Source organism: Actinia tenebrosa, unplaced genomic scaffold (genome assembly GCF_029948245.1).
Source record: "Actinia tenebrosa isolate PJP-AT-01 unplaced genomic scaffold, QUT_ActTen_1.0 PGA_scaffold1__47_contigs__length_23844297, whole genome shotgun sequence".
NCBI lineage: Eukaryota > Metazoa > Cnidaria > Anthozoa > Actiniaria > Actiniidae > Actinia > Actinia tenebrosa.
In genome coordinates this window covers 3,769,939-3,792,558 of record NW_028292578.1, presented here as the reverse complement: position 1 = coordinate 3,792,558, position 22,620 = coordinate 3,769,939, and the positions used below count along the sequence as shown (strand labels likewise).

Below are 22,620 nucleotides of genomic sequence, written 5' to 3'. Positions count from 1 at the left end.
GGGTTTTACAATGAAAGGAGTGAGAGTTGCCAAGGACCGTGAGACATGAAGGTCTTGGTATTTTTCATTAGGTTTTACTTGACAGATCAAACTTAATGTTCATTATTTTGTTGAATTTGAAATTTATAGTCGTCCTCGTCGGAATCCATATCCCTGCTTCGTCCCTTTTTGAAAGTCTAGTACATTTAAAGCATCTTATTTCATGCATTATAGTGAATCAGTCTCTCCTAGTTTTATTTGCATATGATTACTAGATCGCGAGTGCAAGTGTCAAAGAGAATAACATATTTATTTATTCATTTTGTTATATTTTATCTAATGTGCAGCGTCCTCAAGGGAAGAACCCCGTTCGCGCTCTCCCTCTTGGGTATAGTCTTTCACATTTATTTTGCTAATTATTTAATTATCATGTACCTTTTATTACCCATAATAAAGTTTAAAAAAAAGAGTGGAATAAAAAGACTAGTTAAGAAAGCTCAGCCCCCAAACACAACAAAAATAAAAATAAAAACTATTAAAATATGCAGCTTTGCATTTCAGCTAACTGTTCTTTTTTTTGACCATTTCTCATCCTCGGACATTATCAGTCGATATCCCACGCCCAGGGGTTTCTGTTTGAATTACAAACATAAACCCATATGTATGTTTGAGCATGTACGGCAGAGCATAAAAATGGTATTTGACTAAAAATTCTCATACTCATTAATAATTCATGAGTAAACCAGCCAATCAATGGGCTATTTTTGGGTCACATGATGTTACTTGAAACCTGGTAAAGTGCTGTGAAAGGAATGCATTCAGTCTGGAGTAACTGGAACAAAATTAATTCAGTCCTAGGACTGAATTAATTTTGTTCCAGTTACTCTAAGTCGAATAATTAATGAGATGAGAAGTCATTTCAAAGCCTCCAATATCGGACTGGACGGGATTTCAAGTCCGCGCAATTAGTTTCAGTTGGAACTAATTGCTTTGACTTGAAATCCCGTCCAGTCCTCATTGCCCGGCTTTGAAATATTACTACAAGCACCAGCTAATCCATGACTGAAGACTCTTACATGCCTTAAAGTGCATATGAATCCTTCGACATACATAGTAAATAGTTGATTGGTAGAATATTTCTTGATTTGAGTGATGCGCTTCTAAGTTATGAAGGTTTATACTTCCAATATGCTAATGATGTGACGTCAATTAAGGCTTAATTAAATATACAAAATCGAACTGGTTCATAGATACAGTATTCAAAAAGCATCATTATTTTACTAATGGTTTACATGAGAGTTATTCAAAATTTTTATTTTCAAAATGGCCAGCATTTAAAATTACTAGTTACAACAAAAACACTCAAATACCTTACCTGACGTCATCATCATTAACATATTGGAAGTGTAAACCTTCATAAATTAGAGGCGCATCACTCAAATCAAGAAATATTTTACCAATCAACTATTTACTTTATGCAGAACCAGTACTGAATGTATTGTCAAAGGGTTCATTTGCACTTTAAATAGCTGCCGAATATTGACTTTTTCCCTTTGAAAGCATAGAAAGAACAGAAGGGACTGGAAAATGTAGTCGAGAGACAAATAATGCCTTCTGATACTCTAATACAGTCTAACAATATTGAGCACAAGCTGAAATGCCCTTGGCAATACAGATATTTCAAATAAAATGGTTGGTAAAGGTTCTGTTGCATCTTGCTTGTTGCTTACTAACCTTGAAATGCTGCAATACATTCATATGTAAATCTGATAGTTTCAGCACTAAAGAAAACATACCAAGAAAAACGTGCCGACAAGGTTTAGGAACTTTTCATATCGTAGTGATCTTTCGATGATGGTATTCACATGGTGCAATTAGGGCTTGGTATGCAAAATGGAAGACAACCCTAACCAACCTTCTTTAAATAGCTGTATATTTTTGCGTATGTCAAATTTGACACTTAAGTTATTTCAGTGCTTCGACCCAGTTAGACACTAACGTTAGAGCAGTTTTCGTATGACCGTGAAAAGTTCACGGCACGAACACGGTCGTGACACAGCAAGGAATACGCCAGACCAATCACATCGCACGAAAATTTAGTCTCCATCAAGCCAAATACCCGGAACACGGTATAAACACGGCGCGGACACAGTCACGCCAAGGGCACGTCAATGCAAGACCAATCATATTGCGCGTAAAAAAAATCAGCCAATTAATATTCTAGAAAGCATCACGGTCACGGCACGTCACGCTTACGGCACTGAACTTTCACTTTTCACAGCCATACGAAAACTGCACTACGGTAGCTTACTGAGCACGTAAGCTGACAATCATCTGCAAATTCTTTTCGATTTTTTTAGCTCACATTGGCAGGTTTGGAAACTTATCAAAACCTGCATATGCTCTTCAATAGTAACTGCGAGTAGTACGGAGTAAAGGACTACAGGTTGAATATTATCCGCTAACGCGGCCTGAAACGCCATTGTATCATGTGAACCTCGTCTGTTCGCAAATGTGATTGAATTTACTGCAAAATAATGATAGAACATTTGGTTATTTCTTACTAAAACATTAATGTATGACAATAACAAGTACTGCTACGTACTGGGCATGGTGCAAGCTTGTTTTTTGAGTACGACAATTCCGTCCCCAATAGCAATCTGTTCGGTTTGTCACTGACTCTGAAAATAAGAAAAAATAGGAAGTGAATCGATTTCTAAAAACCCTACCAATATACTGCAATAAAATATTTTAAGCAGAAAAAAGCTTGAATGCATTTCAGTCATTTCCCAATCGACAACGAGTTGTCTACGGTTTTTCCTCACAACGTTCGCACGCAAAATGCTAACAACAAGTGTTAGCTGCTACTCACAGTCGTAATCAAATTGTACGGTCGATTTACGCAGAGCAATTCAAATCGTCAGCATGCCGCGCGCGACAGTTGTGAGGAAAAATCGTACCGTGTAAATCGGCCTTTATACTGACAAAATTATTTCACGGCCTTTTCTCCGTAACATGGTCTTTAGGTTTACTCACTAGAACTTTAAGTTATAGGGCAGTTCAGTGTTTAGTAAATAAAGGTAAAGTAATTTATCCTACTTCGTAAACACGGGAAGTGGTTGTCCAATTCTCCCGCGCAAGGGGCTCTGTATAGCAAGCCCTCGAAGGTGCACCCTTTAAGAGTGGTTTTTATAAACCCGTGAAAACATTTTAGCATATTTAGTAGCCTGCAAAGCAGGCGTTCTCGTGGGTTTGGGGAAAACCGGGGTTTTGGAGGAAAAAAAACATCAAAAGAACGCCTGCTCTGCAGGCTACATATTTAGTACTATCTAACTCTAATTCTTTTGTTTTCTATTGTGTTTCTATGACTATTACACATTAATTAGTGAATGGAGAATTGAGGTGGCTGACCTGGTAAATCTTGCCGGGGGATATCTCGACGGTATTGATATGCCAATTCCTGTAAATTCCGGAATCCACATTTCTGACACACAGCAGTTGTGGACGTGATGTCACACGAATCTGTACACAAGAGACAAAAACAGAGGCGTTAAAAATCCCTTGTGACTGGTTTGGACTAGTAAAAAAACAACAGTGATAATGCCAATTATATGACAATTTATTTTAAAATCTATTCATTTACTGCAATCCTATACTTTGCGAGTGCACCCGACTGCCTATATCTTTGTCAAACTTAAGTCACTAGACAAGTCTAGTAGCTTACCTTTAGGTCGATAATCTTTAGAGTCCAGCTTTTCGAGACATCTCCGCATCAGCTCGTCAAAGGAAATGCACTTATCCAACATGTATTCCTGAAACAACGAATACATTGAATATAAAATTGATTCGTCTTTGGAGAAATGAGTGCAAAAAATACTGAATCAATCAGTAATATAAAATATAGAAAAAATTGAAAAATAAATAAAAAACAACGAACGCAAAGTCTGGAAAAAAAAACAACAATATGTTGAAGGTTGCGGGCAGCTATACATTTTTACTAGTACTTAGGATACATTATTAGCATAGGTAGATCGGATAGGTAGGCAGATATTAGTATAAGTAGATAGCATATATAATTATATGTTATTACAATATAGATATATAGTTTTATATTCCTTATTTTTATTTTTTGCTTAAATTTTAGCACGGCACGCCTGAAAAGCAGCGTACTGAGTCGTTAACCGTGGGTAAATAAAGTTAATTCATTCATTCATAAGAGAGGTAACCAGGAGTTTGCCTTGAGAGGTGGAATGGTGAGGGACCCCTTTCCAGAACATCGGAACTTAAGTCGAGCTTATCACGTGACTACGTATATAATTTGGTTTCGACATCGTGATGATGTTGGGGTGGGGGGCATTGCACCTACTTCCCACCTCCCCCCCTTGCCGGGCTACGCCCCTGGCTCTTTGTGTGCTATTCCTTGATTAGCAATGACGACTTTTTTTCTCATGAAAAAGAAAGGTACTAAAAACGGTCGCCAAGTAAAACCAAGATGACGGCCATGTACCCCCGGGGCTGCCCTACGTTCAATAGGCTCCCTCGCTCCACTCTTTCTCTGTCACGATATGACACAGAAGCACTGGAGCGAGAGATCCGCTGGAACCCAGGGTAATGCATCCAAAGAATAGCTGTAAATCAGCACGTCATCTGTTAGTTTGGCCTAGTGTACTTTACGGCAGTACTTAAAATATAAGAAACACGAAGACATACAAGAGCTACAGTTTTTTCACAATACATAAAAAACAGTTTTTTTATAATATATAAAGAAATCAAAATGCAACTTCCTCTTCTTACCTTTAGAACAGTAGATTCATACGTATTATTGTCAATCAAATTATCCGAAAAATGATTTCCTTGAAACACCATATCTAAGAAACAACAACAATGATGAGGACGATGACGATGATGACAACGCTACGACGACGATGGTGATGAAATGACAAAAGCTTTCGTCGATTCCTTAAATTCCACCGAGAAAGTGGAATCAATAAACATAAATAAATACACCTTTTTATTTATTTTTTGTTGTAAAAATTCACGGCTACTTTTTACAGACCCGCGTTTGAGAACGAAGGAATCACATATTCAGTTAAGATGACTGGCTACTTTTGGGGGGGGAAAAAAAATAATTTTTTTTTTTTAACTACGATTTTCTAGAGTGAAATTTAATGCTGATTCCAAATATGAAAAGAACAAGGGGGTGCCCTGAGCTTGTTTCGAGTTAATCGGCACTTAATAGATGCCTACGCGCGAGGTTTTGAAGCAAAAATTTCGCCACTGAAAATTATAAGAAAAAAATTAAAACTCACAAGAAAAGAGCTCTTTACAGACTCTATAATTGCACAAACGACGGCAAGTGAATCATTCTACAATAATACAAGGATATTATTGACAAAAAGACAAATAAATGCATTGATTTGTCATATTTCGTCGTTTCAGTGCCCTCAAAAAATCTCATAAAATCGAACAAAAATTCCTCCAAAAAATCTAGATTTTGGTATGTTCGAAAATTTAACTTTTCCAAAGAATTTGATATAACGTAAATTTTTTTGTGCACGATTTGAGGGTTTTGCACTCTTGAAGTTCAAAACGTGTATGGTTCTTCAATAAAATCGTGAAGGTTATTCAGCGGTTTTTGAGCGCGCGCTCATCGTAGGCTCAAATCGAACGTTCAAAAGTAGGCAGTCACCTTAACACAAAATATTCTCTTTACTCAAACAAAATGGTTGTCCACAGCATAGCGAAGACTAGTACAAGCACGCATCTTAACACATACCAAAACTAAAGTGCATTACTCCTTTTTCTGCATGTAATAGCCAATGTGCACGAGCACGAATCTCTAGCACAAAGCATGATGGGAAGCCGAGTACTATACAAGTCAGAACAAGGAAATCGATAGCATTATCAGAAAACAAAATATCCGTTATTTTCTTCTGTTGAAATACTTACAGTTTCAAAGAGAATATCAAAGGACAAATTGTCAGAGGGATTGTTAGGGGAGCCGAAAAAGCTTAAGTACTAGGTTTTCCCATCATGCATTGTCCTAGACATTCGTGAACGTCGTGCACATTGCCTATTGTGATATTAAAACTATAGGATAGCAGCTAAGATAAATGCACCTGTAGCAGTGAACTCTACTCACCTTTGAATTTATTCAAGCAGCCGTGACACCTACCAGCACATCCCCAGTACAAGTTACAAAAGGCGCGATTACAGATAGAACCTGCGAGGGAGACATATTTGAAGCATTTGAGTGGAAACTATATATCCATGAAATAGTACTAACTAATTAGTACAAAATAGCACCAACGAAACGAATGAAAACAAAACAAATAGATGTGTTTAGTGCTAATTAGTTTTTGTGCTATTTAATGGATGTATGGCTTGCACACTACTGTTAAAGCCAATATAGTTTTATTTCCATTCATTTCATTCTCATTTATATGGTTTCTTTCCCTTATTTTTAATGCATTTTTTTCGGGAGGGAGTAGGAGCTGGATTTTTAGCCGGCTTTTATCATGCCCTTTTTATAAAACAAGATATTGATCTTCAAAAGCTATACATGGTCATATAACCAAGTATAGTTAGTGACCTTCTAAGATTGCTTATTTATTGTATATCAAACGTAGTATTTACTTACAAGTCTGAGGAGAGTCGTTATCAGTACTGTTTTTTCTATCAGGCATGTACTCCATACAACACAGACACAGGATGTGTGATCCACTTGGTGAACAGACATAAGGCGGATCTGTGATGCCAGACGCATTTTGATTTGAGTTGTTGGCAATGCTACTACTCGCTGTGGTAATACTGGCATTGGTAGTACCACTGACACTGGCTAAAGACACGTTGAAATAGAAAAGTATGAGTTGAAAAAAGCTAGGTATATGACGTCCACTGAGTGTGGCAAAGGAAACAAGAAAAGGAAAAAAAGGGAAGGAGTTGAAGTGGGTTGTAAGATGGAGGGACAAATTTTCTCGATCTCTTAAAGCATATATATATACTTAAAGCACGATTTCTTAAGATACCGGACTGGAGAAGAATAAAGAAATGATACTCAAGAGAATGGCGTTCTGGAATGGTGACAACAAGTTAGGTCTATTCCAGCCCAATGCTGGTTTTTTATTATTGCTGTTAGGTCACAAACCTGTAGATGTGGATGTTGTAGGCGGGTTAGAGGATGGCTGAGTAGATGGACACTGCCGACACACTTGTAATGTACTTCTGCTAAAGGAAGTCAGGAAATGATACAGTACCGACTAGAACAGCCTCCTTTACCTTCTCCGTGTTTGAGATAAGGGAAGAGATTAAGGAGACTCTGCTGACAGGTAAAGGTTTAACTTCAAGAAATCTAGAACAATCCTAATAATCAGTATAAATGCCTGCTTTTTAGGTGTGTCTAAGCATTCGTCCAAAACAGAGTAATGGGTGTCCCACCTTAATGCTAATTACATGCATAGTAAATTTGAGAGGGCCAATTTGGCCCCAGAGAAAAATTTTGGCTTTTTCAAAGTAGAGCTATTTAAGCCCAGGCTAGGGCCAAAATAGAACAATGCCATTTTGGCCACACAGAAGCCATTTTGGTGTGGGTCTATCAGTGCTGTTTTGGCCCCCTCAACTAGGCTAAATAAGGGGGAAAAGGGGCTAAAACAGTCCCAAAATCAGAGCTAAAAAATGGCCCCTACCGGTAGTGCCAAAATAGCCCTACTTTAAGGAGGCCACTATAGGGTCAAAAACCGCCCTATCCGATTTACTGTGTAGAAGTGTAGAATGATACTAGACTACAGTATTTACCTTGGAGGTCCACGTGGCGCAAAACCGAAAAGACCGGCAATGGAAGCAACAGCAGAACCATGGTGACCAAACAGCCTGCAGACCGATAAAATATACTGAGTTCATCTAATTGCCCTATTTCATCACAGATCACAACTCGATTGCAACGGGGAAGTTGGGGGGTTGCAAAATAGGGGGTGGGGTCGGGGGACGGGCTTGCAGGATGATAAAAACAAATAAGAACTTGGACAAATTACTCTGAAGCTGAATCCATAGCTCTGTGTCATACAACATTCATTAAGTTTGTCTATTTTCGACGTCTCGGCCTAATGTATCTTTGTAGGGTTACTTAAGTCAAGGTCTTCTTTCTAGTGCTGCATGGCATAGGTTTTTGATAATTAAAATTTGCGGTCGCCATTTTGGCAAAGAGACATTTCATACTACGTTTACTCATTTTCATAACTTGGCGATAATACCGCCAAAAGACAGCAACAACAATAACCGCCGTGGGAAATTAAACTAGGGTTTTCCCTATGTTTTCAGTTCTCGTCGAAGTTTTACGTGTAAACCTAATTACATACTTTCATTATAAAATGCAAAATTGTATAACCAAAACGAAGTAATAAGAGGTAAGAGTAGGAAGGGATGCAAGCAAAGTGCACCTCCCCCAACACATCAATACCCCCCACCCCCCTCTACTATACCGACCGGTACCATCACTAAAACATCAGTACCCCCACCACCAACCCCCCCCCCCCCCCCCCTTTACTAACGACCGGCACCATCCCAAACACACCAGCACTCAACTCCCCCTACTACTACCAACCGGTACTGTCCAAGATTCCCAAGGTAAGCTTGACTGTATACGATTTTGGTAATTTGGTAAAAATGATGGATATGCATTACACGCCAGCTATGGTATTAAAAGGTACTCCATCCCCCCGAAGCACACACCTGTCATAGGTATCGTCGTCATCGCCATCATCATCATCGTCGTCGTCGTCATAGGGCATACTATATTCACTAAAATCACTACCTTCTTCTGAAAACTCTTCGTCTTCTTCATCGTCACTTTCGTCGTCAAAGGCGACAAGTCCACCAAATATGGGCATGCCCAGCCCGTGTCTTCGACGAGGGGGCCTTAACTGTCAATCAATGCAATTAAAAACCTTATGACCTAATTCTCTGTGTAAATTTAACATTAAAAGTGCTCTATAAGAATTGTTTTATTGGTCTTTTCTGAGATTACGAACATAATGCATTGTGGTCTAGCTTTAGTAAAAACATATTTTGCTGACCATGCCTTATTGGTGTCGTTTGTAACGACGGAAGCCAGACCAGAATGATGCGGTTTGCAATGTCGAACTCAAAAAGGTATACACTTATTTGAATAAAGTTAGTCACAAAAACCTAGAAAGCTGAGATCACTGAGGATCCTGGGAAACTTTTCATATCAAACAAGTAAAAAATTTTGGTACAGACCGCAGCTTGAGAATGCTTAGAAGAGGCGAAACTGTAACTAGTAAAATATATGCAAGTACAAAAGCAGTTATCAAGCGGCTGAAACTTGTAAAATGTATCTATCCATAATCCTTGTCGGTATCACCTTTGTAGCATTTCAGGGCCCGGTTGTACAAAGCCTGGATAGCGCTATCCGATGGATAAATCTTATCCAGTGAATAATTTTATTGGAAAACAGCATCAACTTATCCACTGGATAAGGATTTATCCACCGGATAGCGCTATCCAGGCTTCGTGCAATCGGGCCCTGGTGACTAACTTTATTGACGCTAAGTATATAGCGGAGAGGGCTATTATTGTTTCTTCTCGTAGGAATCGAAAGACTGACAAAAATCAGCAATTTTTATCAGCCTTATCTGAAAACGTCGTCATATTCTTACCATGTCAGATGTTATCTTGTTTTTTGAATCCATTTCATCGATATCCTCTTTTGAACGTCGTTTTTCTTCAAAAGTAAGATACAAGTATATAATATATAATAAACGCAATGTGTAGCGTTAAAGATTCGCATTCTACCACTGTGGGTTCTATGGGTCGAGATTCAAACGAACGCCACATGAGATGTGAAAAGAGTTTGTTTGACTGATGTGTTTTTTTTCCCCTTGCCACAAGGTTTTTTCTCAGGGAACTATGGTTTAACTTCCCTCCGTAAAAAAATGAAGTAAAATAGATATAAATGCGGGGAATTAACGGTGGAATTTCAGAGTAGCTCTCCGCTGAATTCCAATTGGAATTTAGAAGCAAGTTGGGATAGTCCCTTTTCTTATTGGACAAATACCGCTGTACAAGTTTAGGCTCGTTTAAGAGCAAATCTTTTGCAAAAGTCAACTGTAATAAGAACGTGCAAGTTCAGTTGAACAATAACACTGTTTTGAAATCCTACGAAATTTTAATGGTATCTATGAATAGCTGACTTAAAACGAGGCTCAGCCTGTCCAAATGAGTCTGTGGTCTGTGTAATTATTTAAATTGACTGTTACATGCTTAGAATATCGAATGTAATGCTATAGTGTGTGTAAATGTAAGTGAAAGTGGGCCAACTGAAAGCTAGGTAGAATATTCAATAATATTAGCGCTCGCCTCTCACCAATGGGACCAGGTTTCGAGTCCCGCTGAGCTCGGAGTCGTATGTGAGTAGAGTTGTTTGTTGGTTCTCTACTGTGCTTCGAGGGTTTTCCGGGTTCTCCGGCTATCCTCCCTCCGTAAAAATCAACTTCTAAGTTCTAATTGAAATCCAGTGAAGAAGAGCCACTCTGTGGAATCCACTGTTTAAAATCCATTATTTTATTCATATAGATCTCACGGTGTCACCCGCTTAAAAAAAGAGTATGGAAGCACAAGAGGGATAAATGAGAAAATGATGTAGGTATATGTCGGCATGCAAAAACAAGATATGAGCTTTGGGCCCGGCGTTGCTGTGTGTATAGTATATGTACTATGAGCAACAGCTGCATGATGCCGATCGGATCTATTTACCTGGATGATCCTTTAAGAACGCTTCCACTAAATTATTAACCAAGTGATTTCTGCTGATCCTCTTGACTTTCACACGACACTGAAAGATTACGAAAATAATAATCAAGTTTTGCGTAAACATGAAAATCCTGCGTGCGCAGCGGGCCAAAGGTGTGGGGGTGGGAGTTGGAGTTCGTAGTGAACGTAGTGGGGGTGGAAAACGATTGGGAATGCTATGAAAATCATTTGCAGTATTTGAGTTCTAATTAAACCTGATTGGTAAGTCATAAATTAAAATAAGTATTAACAGTTGATTTCATTAAACTTTAGACACTCCGATTCCGAAGTTTTTTTTCGAAAGTTAGTCACAACTTGGAACGAACTACGGGGCTCCAAAGTGAAATTGTTTAGCGTTATTTAAAACTGATAATATCTTCATCCAATTAATGGAATGTTTAAGTACAGAGGCCACAGCTACGGACTTCTCATGCGCAAATGTGCGCAATGATCTAGTTGTAAGTCGCCTTGACTCTGAACGTCCAAACACATTTTTATCACAAGAAAATGAATAGACCTTGGGGGTAATGTTTCAGACCACCTGTCATTCTATAGAAAATACGATTCGTAGTTTAATACATCTATATTTGTGTGTCTTCTCGTGCGCAACTGTTAAACAAAGAAATGGTACTCTAGCGAAGGACACGTCGTATGAAATGTGGGAAAATGCGCCCGGGGTAGAGGTAGTAGTTAAGACTTACACTAGGACATCTAGTAGAACGATCCATCCATTGGGAATAACAAGAGGCACAGTAACTGTGCATACAGGGCTGTAAACTACAACAATACAAACAAATCTAATTAAATGGCACATCATATAGTGATCAATAAAGCATGCAAATATAAATAAAGCAATCTCCTTTCTTATTCAATATACACTTCTCATTAAATATACACTTTCACGGGAAAAGTATATTTTTAATAAATAATTTTTAATTAATGAATATTTATAATTATTCTTAATAAAATGTATATATACATTTATATTTATTTCATTCATTATTAAAATAAGAAATATGATATAAGAAAACCTCTATTAGTCAGGCATCGGGCAAGACGATGTCCGCTTGAGAGGTACCGCTGTACTGTATATACTGAGTGCTCAATTGCCTGAGAACAAGTCCCATACTACAAGTACAATTTTGGATGCAGAATGATCCACTCTTCAGTAGTCCAGATCAGTTTACAAGCCAATAAGATAAAAAGATTGCTTAAACTGTATTGTAAAAGCTTATCATAATTATGGTCTACCTGATGCAGTCATGGAAAATATCCTGAAATTGAGAAAAGAAATGAGTGAGAGCCGTATGTTATTCACATCTAAGGGTACTAAGTGTCCAATGTGGATATTCTCTTGTGCATCATCATCATACATGTAATACTGTATTTGTCATCCTTAGTAATCACATTGGCGGATCCAGGATTTCGTTCAGGGAAGGGTGCTGCGTATAATGTTAACCCAGGGAGGGGTGCACCTCTTAGAATCAAAGGCAAAAAACAAAATTTGTTATCTTCGAAGTAGGAGCACAAAGTGTAACCAGGGAGGGGTGCGCACCCCCTGCACCTCTCTGGATCCACCCCTGAATCACCATCACTAGCACCATCGCCATCACTGTCTTCCGCCCCATTTTTATGACACCATCACATCAGTATTACATCATTATCATGAAAAAAAATTCGGTATGTTATAGTTTATCACAATTTTAGACTCGAATTTTAATAAGAGTTTCGCATGCTGTGATTGGTTGTATGAGCAAACCGTGATTCTGAGACAATATTTACTGCTTTAGTAGTGATAATGAGTTTTCCTACAGCTTGTCACTGTAATTAATACTAGGTTTATAATCCTGGATTTGGTGTTTTCTCTGATATTCAAGTAAAAAATTATTCTTAAACAATTATTCACCTCCAGCTCAGCTCATTTTGTCTTTGTGAAGTGAATATCATTACATTATATCATGAAACACACAGGGATATCTCATTCATCATTCTAGACCAACTTCATTGTCATCCTCATCATTTGCAGCCTCAACAAACATCATCATGATTATCATTGTCATCATTGAAATAAAATCAGACATCAATTATATAATTCATTGTCTTAAATTGGACACTAACAAAAAAATTAAAAAATGTATCCCAAGTTACAGGGGGGTGGGGGGGGGGGGGCTTGATTCATTACCATCATCCTCATCATCTTTATAACAATGATGAACATAAAAAAATATGGCATCCCACATTGAAGTACCTGACAAATAGAGCAGATCAGGTTTTCTGCAATAGAGCTCTTAGAATTCTTAAGCATTTTTTTATCACTTTCTTCCTCTTCATTTTCTTTCTCCACATGTTGTTTCTTGGGGGCAGGACTATCTGACTCACTGGTGCTTTCAATCTAAAGAAATATTGTATTAATTACACAGTAATAAATTATAGTAAAAAAATAATAGACTGATGAGACAGACTTCTTGGTGTCATTGATGCATTAATTCAAACATAGTTCAGTAATAAAATGATACAGTCATAATGCAAATAAATTATTTACAATAATATCTAAAACACAGCCCTGATCACAACCATGATCATTGGTTAGTCAAAACATTTTACCAAAACATAAGGTACAGTGTATTCTTACTATTTACCTTATGATGGGGTCGTTTACCAGTGTTTTCTATATTTCCTTCTCCACGTATGGATTTTTTCTTGTCCTTCAAGGATGCATCTGAATCTGACAAGATAATTACTATTTAAAATTGCATAGAGTAAGTTTGTTACCTTACTGACTGATCACCAAAGTGACGTACTGGCCAAGCCACAGGCTAGCTGAGTGACTACAGTAACTGAATGTCTGACCAATAAATTAGTCAGTCAGTCGGCCAGTTAGTAAGTCAGTCAGTCAAATTAACTGACTGACTGTCTATCTGTTTGTCCTACTCCCTGTCTGACGGACTGCATGACTGCTTGATGGATGACTGACTGATGAATCAGACTGATATATGTGTAGACAGCTGTCTGACTAAATGATCAACTGTCTTAAGGATTGATTGCTGAAAAAAGACTGACTAATTAGAGACCTTTTGCAGATCATGTTATTACCAGGAGCTGCAGACCTTATTTAACTGCGTTTTGACATCCTGCAATTCCCATCAAGCTTCAGACATTTATCATAGCATGGCAACATAACGAAGTTGTTGTTAAAAGCTGCCATATGGAATTTCAATGTTATATGCTGATTGATGCTCAGCATGTTTTTATGATAATTTAAAACTAATTTTCAAAAAAAAATTCATAAAAATGAAAGAGCAAGGATCATTCTGAACACCAGTAACATGTACAGTATAACATGTGAGATGGCAATATTCAGGCAAAGAACAGGCTGAAGTAAATGACTTATGTTAAAACCTACCTTCTGCCATCGATAAGGTCAATAATTCTGGCTAAAAGTGACTCCAGGGCTGGTCACATGTTCCACAGCAGTTATCAGTTCCTGGGAAACCTGGTGCTAAACTGGCTGGTTGACTCAGACTGATCATCTGGCTGGCTGATTGATAGCTTACAAATGACTGACTGACTGACTGATAGACTGACTGACTCATTGACAGACAGACTGGCCGACTGATTGTCCTTACTGACTAACATATACAGTACAGTAGCTGCATATTAAGTGCAATGTCTTGAACTTGTTCTAGCATTTCAGAGAATTAATGGCATACTAACCTGAATCAAGACTATATTCTTGGATGTTTTCTAATTTTTCTTCTCCTGTATTAGTTTGTAAGTCATGAAACACAAAACCAATATCTGAAATACAGCACAAGTATCCTTTCTATTAACTTGGTGTTTCCATTTCAGTATTTTCCTCCAATTTAATATTTACAGTAATTCCTCCCATCACACTTACTGCCTCATCCATCACTCTTTGTGGGTGACAAAAAAATTTAAGAAACTTTGACTTGTTTTATTTTCATAGCTTGTTCGAATAATGTATACAAGTTTCACTGGTCAATAAAATAGCATACCCAGTTCTTTTCGATGAACAAGTTTAATTTCATCATTATTGCAAAGCTTGATGGCCTAAAAAATAATTAATGACATATTTAAATGACCTCCCGTACAACAGACCAATGCTCTTACCAACTGAGTTACCGGGTGGCAGTATAATCAAATTTCCATTCATATTTAATAATTTTCATCACTGACATTAAACTGATGCAAAATCACTGTCAAGATTATCATACATACATACAGTAGGGCTCCATTTTGTAACAGAAAGGTAATTTCAGGCAAAACATGTATTTTAATTTTTACCCAAATTGCCTTGTTAATAACTTTAATAATATAATAACTTGAATATTTATAAACTGCATCCATACATATGCTCACATGCACACATGCTCACAATTCATCATGGCTGCTCGTGATATACTATTGAATGTGATAATCATGTATTTTTTGTCACATCTTGGAATCTATACTGTACCTGCCCTGCCTTGACTTTATTACCATTGATTAGTGTCCCATTTGTACTATTAAACAAAGAAAAGATGGTGATCACTGTAACACAATCCAACACATTTTGGGCTAGTGCTCAAAAGGTGAATTTAAACATTACAAACCATTTAAAATCCATTAATTATCCTTGATTGGAACACAATGTCAGTAAGGAGAATTCATATTTCAAGGTCAACAACTTGAGTAACAGAGAAATTCAAGTGGAGTAAATGTTTGTAGAGTACATGTAAGTTGATATTTAGCACTTGATCTAACAGTGTATGTAATTTATGTATGGGATTTAATATTAAAATACAATAAAGTCATACATGTAGATAGTACTCACACTCTGATTGGTTGATCAGAGCTGAGCATATGTATACACATATTAGTGAATATAACACAGTTACTTGGAGTATGGCAAAAAAAAAACACAACCAGCATTTACAAAGTGTAAGTAAAAATTAAAAATTGCATTGAATGTTAGGAAGCCCCAAAAGCTAGCACTCAGTAAGAAGCGTGGGAAGCACAAGTCTATACTTGTGCTTCTCTTCACATTTCCTTTATGCTCCCATCCTTTCTGCTGTATTCATGGGCTTGGTTTTGCAAGGGAGATACTTTTATTGAATAACAGCATCCACTTATCCACTGGATAAGGATTTATCCATAGGATAGCGCTATCTACCCTTCGTACAATCGTGCCTGCCCATAACAGAGCATGAATGGAAGTATCTTTGGTTGATGAATTATAAAATTTACCTCGTATCATGTAACCATGCTTTTCCCTCACTGTCTTTCATGATAAAACAATGATTTCCTGACAAGAACTTACACCCAACAAAACTCATGTCACATGCTAAAATAGTAAAAAGATGTATAAAATACATGTCATAAATCTCCTTTTCAGATTACTGTAACTATTAGGGAGGGTATGGTTTATGGGAGCACAAACAGAGACTCACATTTACTACAGCAGTATCAGTTCCATCATAATTTGTATTTCTTAAAAGAAAAAAATATTTGCTTACAGTACTATGTGAAGATAATATTTAATTATTAAGACCCTAAGTGTTCTTCCAACCGATGTGGCCAGACTATATATTAAGAGAGCAGTTACAGTATATTACCAAATTAATTTCATTTCTTGGTCCTTTGTTTGTTTGTGTTGATGTTTTTTTTGTTTTTTGTTTGTTTTTTTTTTTTGTTTTTGTTTGTTTGTTTGTTTGTTGTTGTTTTTTTGACATAAGTCTAAAAAGATTGCCAATAAAACAGTAATCTTTACTTTAAAAAACCACACAGGACAACACGCAGCTTCCATTAAGCCATTTAAACAAGAGATTTTCAATTCGTGATATAATATATACGGTTTAGAATGATTATGCTATGATAGTACACGTATAAACAAGAGTACAGCTGTAATCTTTTTGCAATATTCAGCATTTCTTGTCCATAAAGAATGCAAAACCAAAACTAACATTTAAATACATACTGAATAATGATTTCTACTCGCAAACCATTTAAGTCCGGTTCTAACAAACTTAATGCTTTACAAATTCGGAGTTTGAAGAGTTTAATAAAGACTTTCAAGCCGTTATTTTCGAACAAGTTAAGCACGATCTTTATCAAAAATTACCTGGAGACCTGCCAAAAGAGAAGGTTTCTTTAGTAACAGCAATCGGTGGTCTACATTCATGGGTACAAACCAGTTGACACCAAGAATTTCGTGAGCCTTGCTGATTATCACCTTGTTCACGAACGGCAGCCATTACGTTTGTTTTGAGCAACGGAAGACAGAGACTGGGAAACAGATTCAATGACTACCACAGGAAGCCCAATTTAAAGCCGAAACGGTCAGTGAGGAGGAGATATTAGGCCCGTTTACACAGGCGATTTGCACAAGGAAGCACGTTAGAATTTTGATTGTGTTGATTTATCTTCGATTTTTATAGCGTACGTAATCTAAGATATGAAAGGCGTTCCTCGTAGTGCTTATTTACGTGCGCGCTCTACACCAGTCGGGCTAGCGAATTTACTCCGAAAACCGACGAATATCTTGCGAGGAGCTTAGCGACGTGTAAAAAAGGACTCCTATTACGCTCGTCATTCCCTTCCTTACGCGATTGTAAGCCATTCGGATCGGTCGAAACCAAAACACTACGAGGAACGCCTGTCACAAGATGGATTGCGCACGCTAGATGAATCAACAACGAACAATAACTTTCTTTATTATACGACTATTATGTAATTTTACCTTATAAGGTCAAGAGAACTCGCAAAATATGGCACCGTATTATGCTAGTCCTGTCCCGGTTTAACCGGTTTAACCGGGACAGGACTAGCATAATACGCTCGCAACTTTTCGCAACTTTTTTCATCATGTTTCGAGGTGAAAGTGACCCAAAAAATCTTCACTAAAACACGAACACTGACCTAGATTTCCTAGACATCAATTTTGAAATAGATGACGATGTTCTTTTAAAAGTTTTTGAAAACCCGCAGGATACGACAGTCGAAGTACAGAAGGACAACGAGCTCGAGACCACTAATTTCGCCGATGAAGATGAAGTATCAACATTCATAAGAGAAAACAGGAACAAAAACACTGCAAAAAAGACACATAACGATTTACAAGTCTTCTACAGGTGGGCAAAAACGATTAAAGAAACAAGAAAAATTGAAGAGATACCGCCTAATGAGCTGGACAAACTACTAGCCTGTTTTGTGGTAAAAGTACGCAAGCAAAATGGCGATGAATTTGAACCAGATACTCTTACCTCCTATTTACGTAGTATCGACCGCTTCCTTAGAGAACAAGGCAAACAATACTCCATTTTGCTGGATAGAGAATTCAACCGTTCTCGGGAAGCCTTGGCTTGCAAAAGAAAGGAGCTCCGTAGGCGTGGGAAAGGCCAGAAGCCAAACAAGGCACAGGGGCTGAGTACAGACCATATTCAGATATTATGGCAAAAACAACAGCTTGGCAACAATTATCCTCAAGTCCTTCTGCGTACAGTTTGGTTTCACAACACTGTTTACTTGGGTTGGAGAGCACAAGATGAGCACCATCGTGTAAGATACGGCGACTTTGAAGTCAAAACAGATGGAGAAAGAGAGTACGTGGAATGGATTAAGGAACGCGGAAGCAAAACTAGAACAGGCGAAAATGAGTTCGTCCCGGATCGTCCGTTCAATCCTAAGATGTTTGCAACTGCTGGACCTCGTTGTCCAGTGAAATTATTCAAGGAGTACATTTCTCATGTATCACCAGAAATGAAAAAATCAGAATCTCCTTTCTACTTGGCAGCCATTCAAAAACCATCATCAGAGATATGGTACAAGAGACAACCACTTGGAAAGCACTCGCTGGCACAGTTCATGAAAGAGATGTGCAAAGCCGCCGGTATTGAAGGCCGTTTTACCAACCACTCGGCACGAAGAACCATGATTTCAACGCTACGAAAAGAAAACGTAGAGCCTCTGAATATAATAGCCCTGGCTGGCCAGAGAAACCTAAAGTCTTTGGATAGTTATTCAGAAGCGTCAACAGAGCAACAGCACGTTATGTCTTCCAAATTAAGTGAGCACATCGAAGGAAGAAAACTAACGATAGATTCGGCCTTGAGTCCTAAAGTACCGCTTCAACTTTCCAGTACTCTGACATCCAATCCATTTGAGCCTGCAGAACAGCCAGAATCCAATCAAAGCATGTTTTATGGAGCTGTTTTCAATAACTGTTCTATCAACTTTGGTAGAGATCATCATGCTTTGGCGGTTGAACCATCCCCCAGTTTTAAGAAGAAATTCAAGAGAATTGATCCATTAAACAGCGACGATGAGCTATGAGAACTAGTGAACTCACTAAGCTTTTTGTTTTTTGCTGGAATTCGTCTTCATGATTCTAACTTTTCAAAACTTTTGATTGTTAGTAAACTCATTTTGAATCGATGCGAAGTGTTATTTTACGAAGATCATATCTAGTTTGACGAGTTTCATGTCAGTTGTCATGTAATTTGCCTATTGACCAATAAGATTAAAGGCACTTGATGGGTTTCCTCGTGTTTACGTTTTTTCTGAGATAGCGTGCGGACCTTGAAAACTCAAAAAATACTGATAAACTCGCTCAAAAAGGGACAAATACATATCAATTTCCAATGTCGTATAATAAATAACTTATTTGGGTTTTTTCCCGTAATACGGGCTGATATTTTACTCATTGCTCGTATTTTTCCTCGTCCCTACGGGACTCGGAAAAATACATTCGCAACTCGTAAAATATCAGCCCGTATTACGGGAAAAAACCCAAATAAGATATAATTACACACAGGCTAACCACTCTAATAAATGAAGGAAATACTAAATGGTGTCTTGTCTTTGTCTTTTTATGCGCGCGCTATCGATTTTTTGTCATCTCACCTACCCCCCTTGGTAACAATTTTGTTTTTCTACTCACAGGTAGCCCAAGCTTGGTTTCTGTGGTGTCCTGTTATAAGGAAATGTATGGGGAATCATCAAACATTTCAATAAAATCATCAAAACGTGAAATAAAGCCTCGAAATTTTACCCTATCATTGAGAAATAGCACTTCTTTCCCTCTGCGTGGTTATTTTTTGAATTTAGCCCGTTTTAAGGATTTTTTCCCCCACCAGTAAGAAATAAGAGAAGGTTGGAAACTCGGGATCCAAAAGCGAGCCATCACGAGTCTTTGAAACCTCGTACGTCTTCGAATTTTCTTTCCAGCGCCAAATTTTAGTCATGACCCTTCTCTCACATCGCTATAGAACCGAGAAAGTCGCATTAGAGATTAGTCTTCGCGTCTTTAAGCCATGAAATTTGCCTGTATTCACATACTACCTCGCTTGTTCTGACCCGTACTTGGAGCTCACTGTACACCAGTTCAACGGATTTCTTTCGGCAACCGACCCGAGGTCACGCCGGAAGTCTTCGTATCGTAAATGCGGATTCGATTTGGATATCGTCTTTCTTCGAAATTATAAATTGTTAAAAAATACACTCACCATAATTTTCGAAATTATAAGTTAAATACTTTTGTATCTTAGGCCGTTAAAAAATACACTCACCATAATTTCGAAGAAAGACGATATCCAAATCGAATCCGCATTTACGATACGAAAGACTTCTTTCTTCGAAATTATGGTGAGTGTATTTTTTAACGGTAAGTTTATAAGTTGTAAGTTTATTAAAAATGTGTATTTTCTCTGCCGTTTAGGTTGACGCTAGAGCAAAAGTATTTCTTAGACCAAGCACTAGCAGGGCATAATTTTCTTATACAAGGCAAAGCGGGCACTGGTAAATCTTTTCTTATAACTGAGATGATTAATTTATTTGAAAGTAACGGCAAAAGCGTTAACCTAGTGTGTTCCACTGGAATGGCTTGCGACGTCTTCAAAGCCAAAAAACTGCCATGCCTTCCTAAGACGATTCATGCAGAGAAAATACGCATTTTTAATGCAAGTAGGAAAATATTATTAATTATAAATTGGTTATCATTGGTTTGATAAATATGTATTTTTTAATAAACTTTGTTCACACCAAGTTTGTGGAGCCTTGTACTACGTAAGTTTACTACAAGAAAAAAATAAAAGAATACTTACTTCATTGCACTTTAGGTGAATGAAAAATAGTTTAAAATGTTTTTTTCTGTCCTTTTTCATCCTGATACAATATATCTTATTTCTATTTTTTTCTATACGACGTTTTTCAAGATAAATCTGACAACTCTACGATAAAAAAGCTTGAAAGTTTCGCGAAGCCAAAAATAGGCGACGCTTCTTGATTGGTTAAAAAAACAACCGGAAGTAAATTGCAAGACTCACGGGATGTGGGGTTGGTAAGCATGTGGTAACGAACCAAAAACACTTGGAGAGGGAGGGAGAGGACTTGTTTTGGATCCCTTTTCTCGTGTTCAGGCCCGCTCGGATGCAAGCATAACTGACGGCACATAAGTTTTCGCTAAAAAAGCCCAAAAAACCCTCCTTATAGAGAATTTATTATCAAAAATCCTTTAAATTATTGAAGATTAGATGTAAGTACGACGTTCTGTATACTTTTTTTTTGTTTTCGAAGTCAAATTAAAATATCTGGATAAATTCGTGGCTTTCTCTCGTCAAAGTTTGAATTTTCCACAGGAAGCCCGTGAAGTTGCCTACCTTGTTAGTATATTGTAAAGTAGAAAAACAAAATTGTTACCAAGGGGGGTAGGTGAGATGACAAAAAATCGATAGCGCGCGCATAAAAAGACAAAGACAAGACACCATTTAGTATTTCCTTCATTTATTAGAGTGGTTAGCCTGTGCTTTACATAAACAAAATTTTAAGGTGGCTGCCTACTTTTGAACGTTCGATTTGAGCCCACGATGTGCGCGTGTTTAAAAATTGCTGAAAAATCTACAAGATTTTATTGAAGATCCATACGCGTTTTGAGCTTCAACTGAGCAAAACCCTCAAATTTTGCACGGGACTATATTTTTTGATAGCTCATTCGAAAAAACTCCTAAAAATCTAGGTTATATCAACATTTTAGGAAAAGTTTAAATCAGGAACACGTGAAAAAATAGATTTTTGTAGGGATTTTTGTTCGACTTTATGAGATTTTTTAAGAGCACCGAAACTACAAAATATGACAAATCAATGTATCTCTCTGTCTTTTTGTCGAAAATTTCCATGTATTATTGTAGAAGGATTGACTAGCCTTCGTTCGTGCAATCATATAGTCTGCAAATAACTATTATCTTATGAATCTTAATTTTTTTCTTATCACTTCCGGTGGCGCAATTTTTACTCCAAAAGCTCGTGCGTAGGCTTCCATTAAATGCTGATTATCTCAAAAACAAGCTCGGGACACCCTATTTTTCTTACAGATTTGGAATCAGCATTAAATTTCAATTCGGAAAGTCGAAGTTTAAAAAAAAGCTTAACTCAATTTCCAAAAGTAGGCAGTCACCTTAATGTACTCCCTTGATTTGCAGCGCGATTTCCACTGCAATTCTGGCGGCGATTTGAGCACAGGTAGCCCAAGCTTGGTTTCTGTGGTGTCATGTTATAAGGAAATGTTTTTGAGTTGCGATTTTCGCGCGAATCTGCTGCGATTTTGTGAAAAAATGTTATTTCTGAGCAGCGGTTTCTGCAATGGGCATGCGTATTAGCGTACATGGTATGTAAATATATGGTCGACTGCAACAAGCAGTATTAAGTTTCAAGCTTTTTCTCATTTTGTTTTGTCATGGAAAAAGACGATCTTGAAATTCTTGCTGCTTTTTTGGTTTTAAATATCGCAAGACTTCGTAGCTATTCAAAACTGTTACACTCTTTAATGCCCTTGGCTTTTTT

At 37.5% G+C, this 22,620-nt stretch overlaps 1 protein-coding gene across 3 annotated transcripts; it reads right to left on the bottom strand.

Moving 5' to 3' along the window:
• Positions 1 to 270: 270 nt before the first annotated feature.
• On the bottom strand, positions 271 to 17,699 carry LOC116304464 (E3 ubiquitin-protein ligase CHFR). 3 transcript variants are annotated; one of them, XM_031714202.2, is made up of 21 exons: positions 16,907 to 17,699; positions 16,033 to 16,129; positions 15,263 to 15,308; positions 14,802 to 14,856; positions 14,500 to 14,583; positions 13,425 to 13,510; positions 13,034 to 13,177; positions 12,037 to 12,059; positions 11,487 to 11,562; positions 10,750 to 10,828; positions 9,654 to 9,718; positions 8,707 to 8,897; positions 7,774 to 7,848; positions 7,127 to 7,206; positions 6,620 to 6,817; positions 6,122 to 6,202; positions 4,774 to 4,847; positions 3,704 to 3,791; positions 3,391 to 3,501; positions 2,585 to 2,660; positions 271 to 2,506 (listed from the first exon to the last, which is right to left on the bottom strand). In XM_031714202.2, the coding sequence occupies exons 1-21, from the start codon at positions 17,037 to 17,039 to the stop codon at positions 2,467 to 2,469; spliced, it is 1,902 nt and encodes a 633-aa protein (XP_031570062.2). In that variant the 5' UTR covers positions 17,040 to 17,699; the 3' UTR covers positions 271 to 2,466. The 3 variants fall into 3 exon arrangements, with proteins under 3 accessions (XP_031570062.2, XP_031570063.2, XP_088888908.1); XM_031714203.2 differs by having other exon boundaries at positions 7,127 to 7,203; XM_089032782.1 differs by lacking the exon at positions 16,907 to 17,699 and adding an exon at positions 16,236 to 16,256.
• Between the last annotated feature and the right edge of the window lie 4,921 nt (positions 17,700 to 22,620).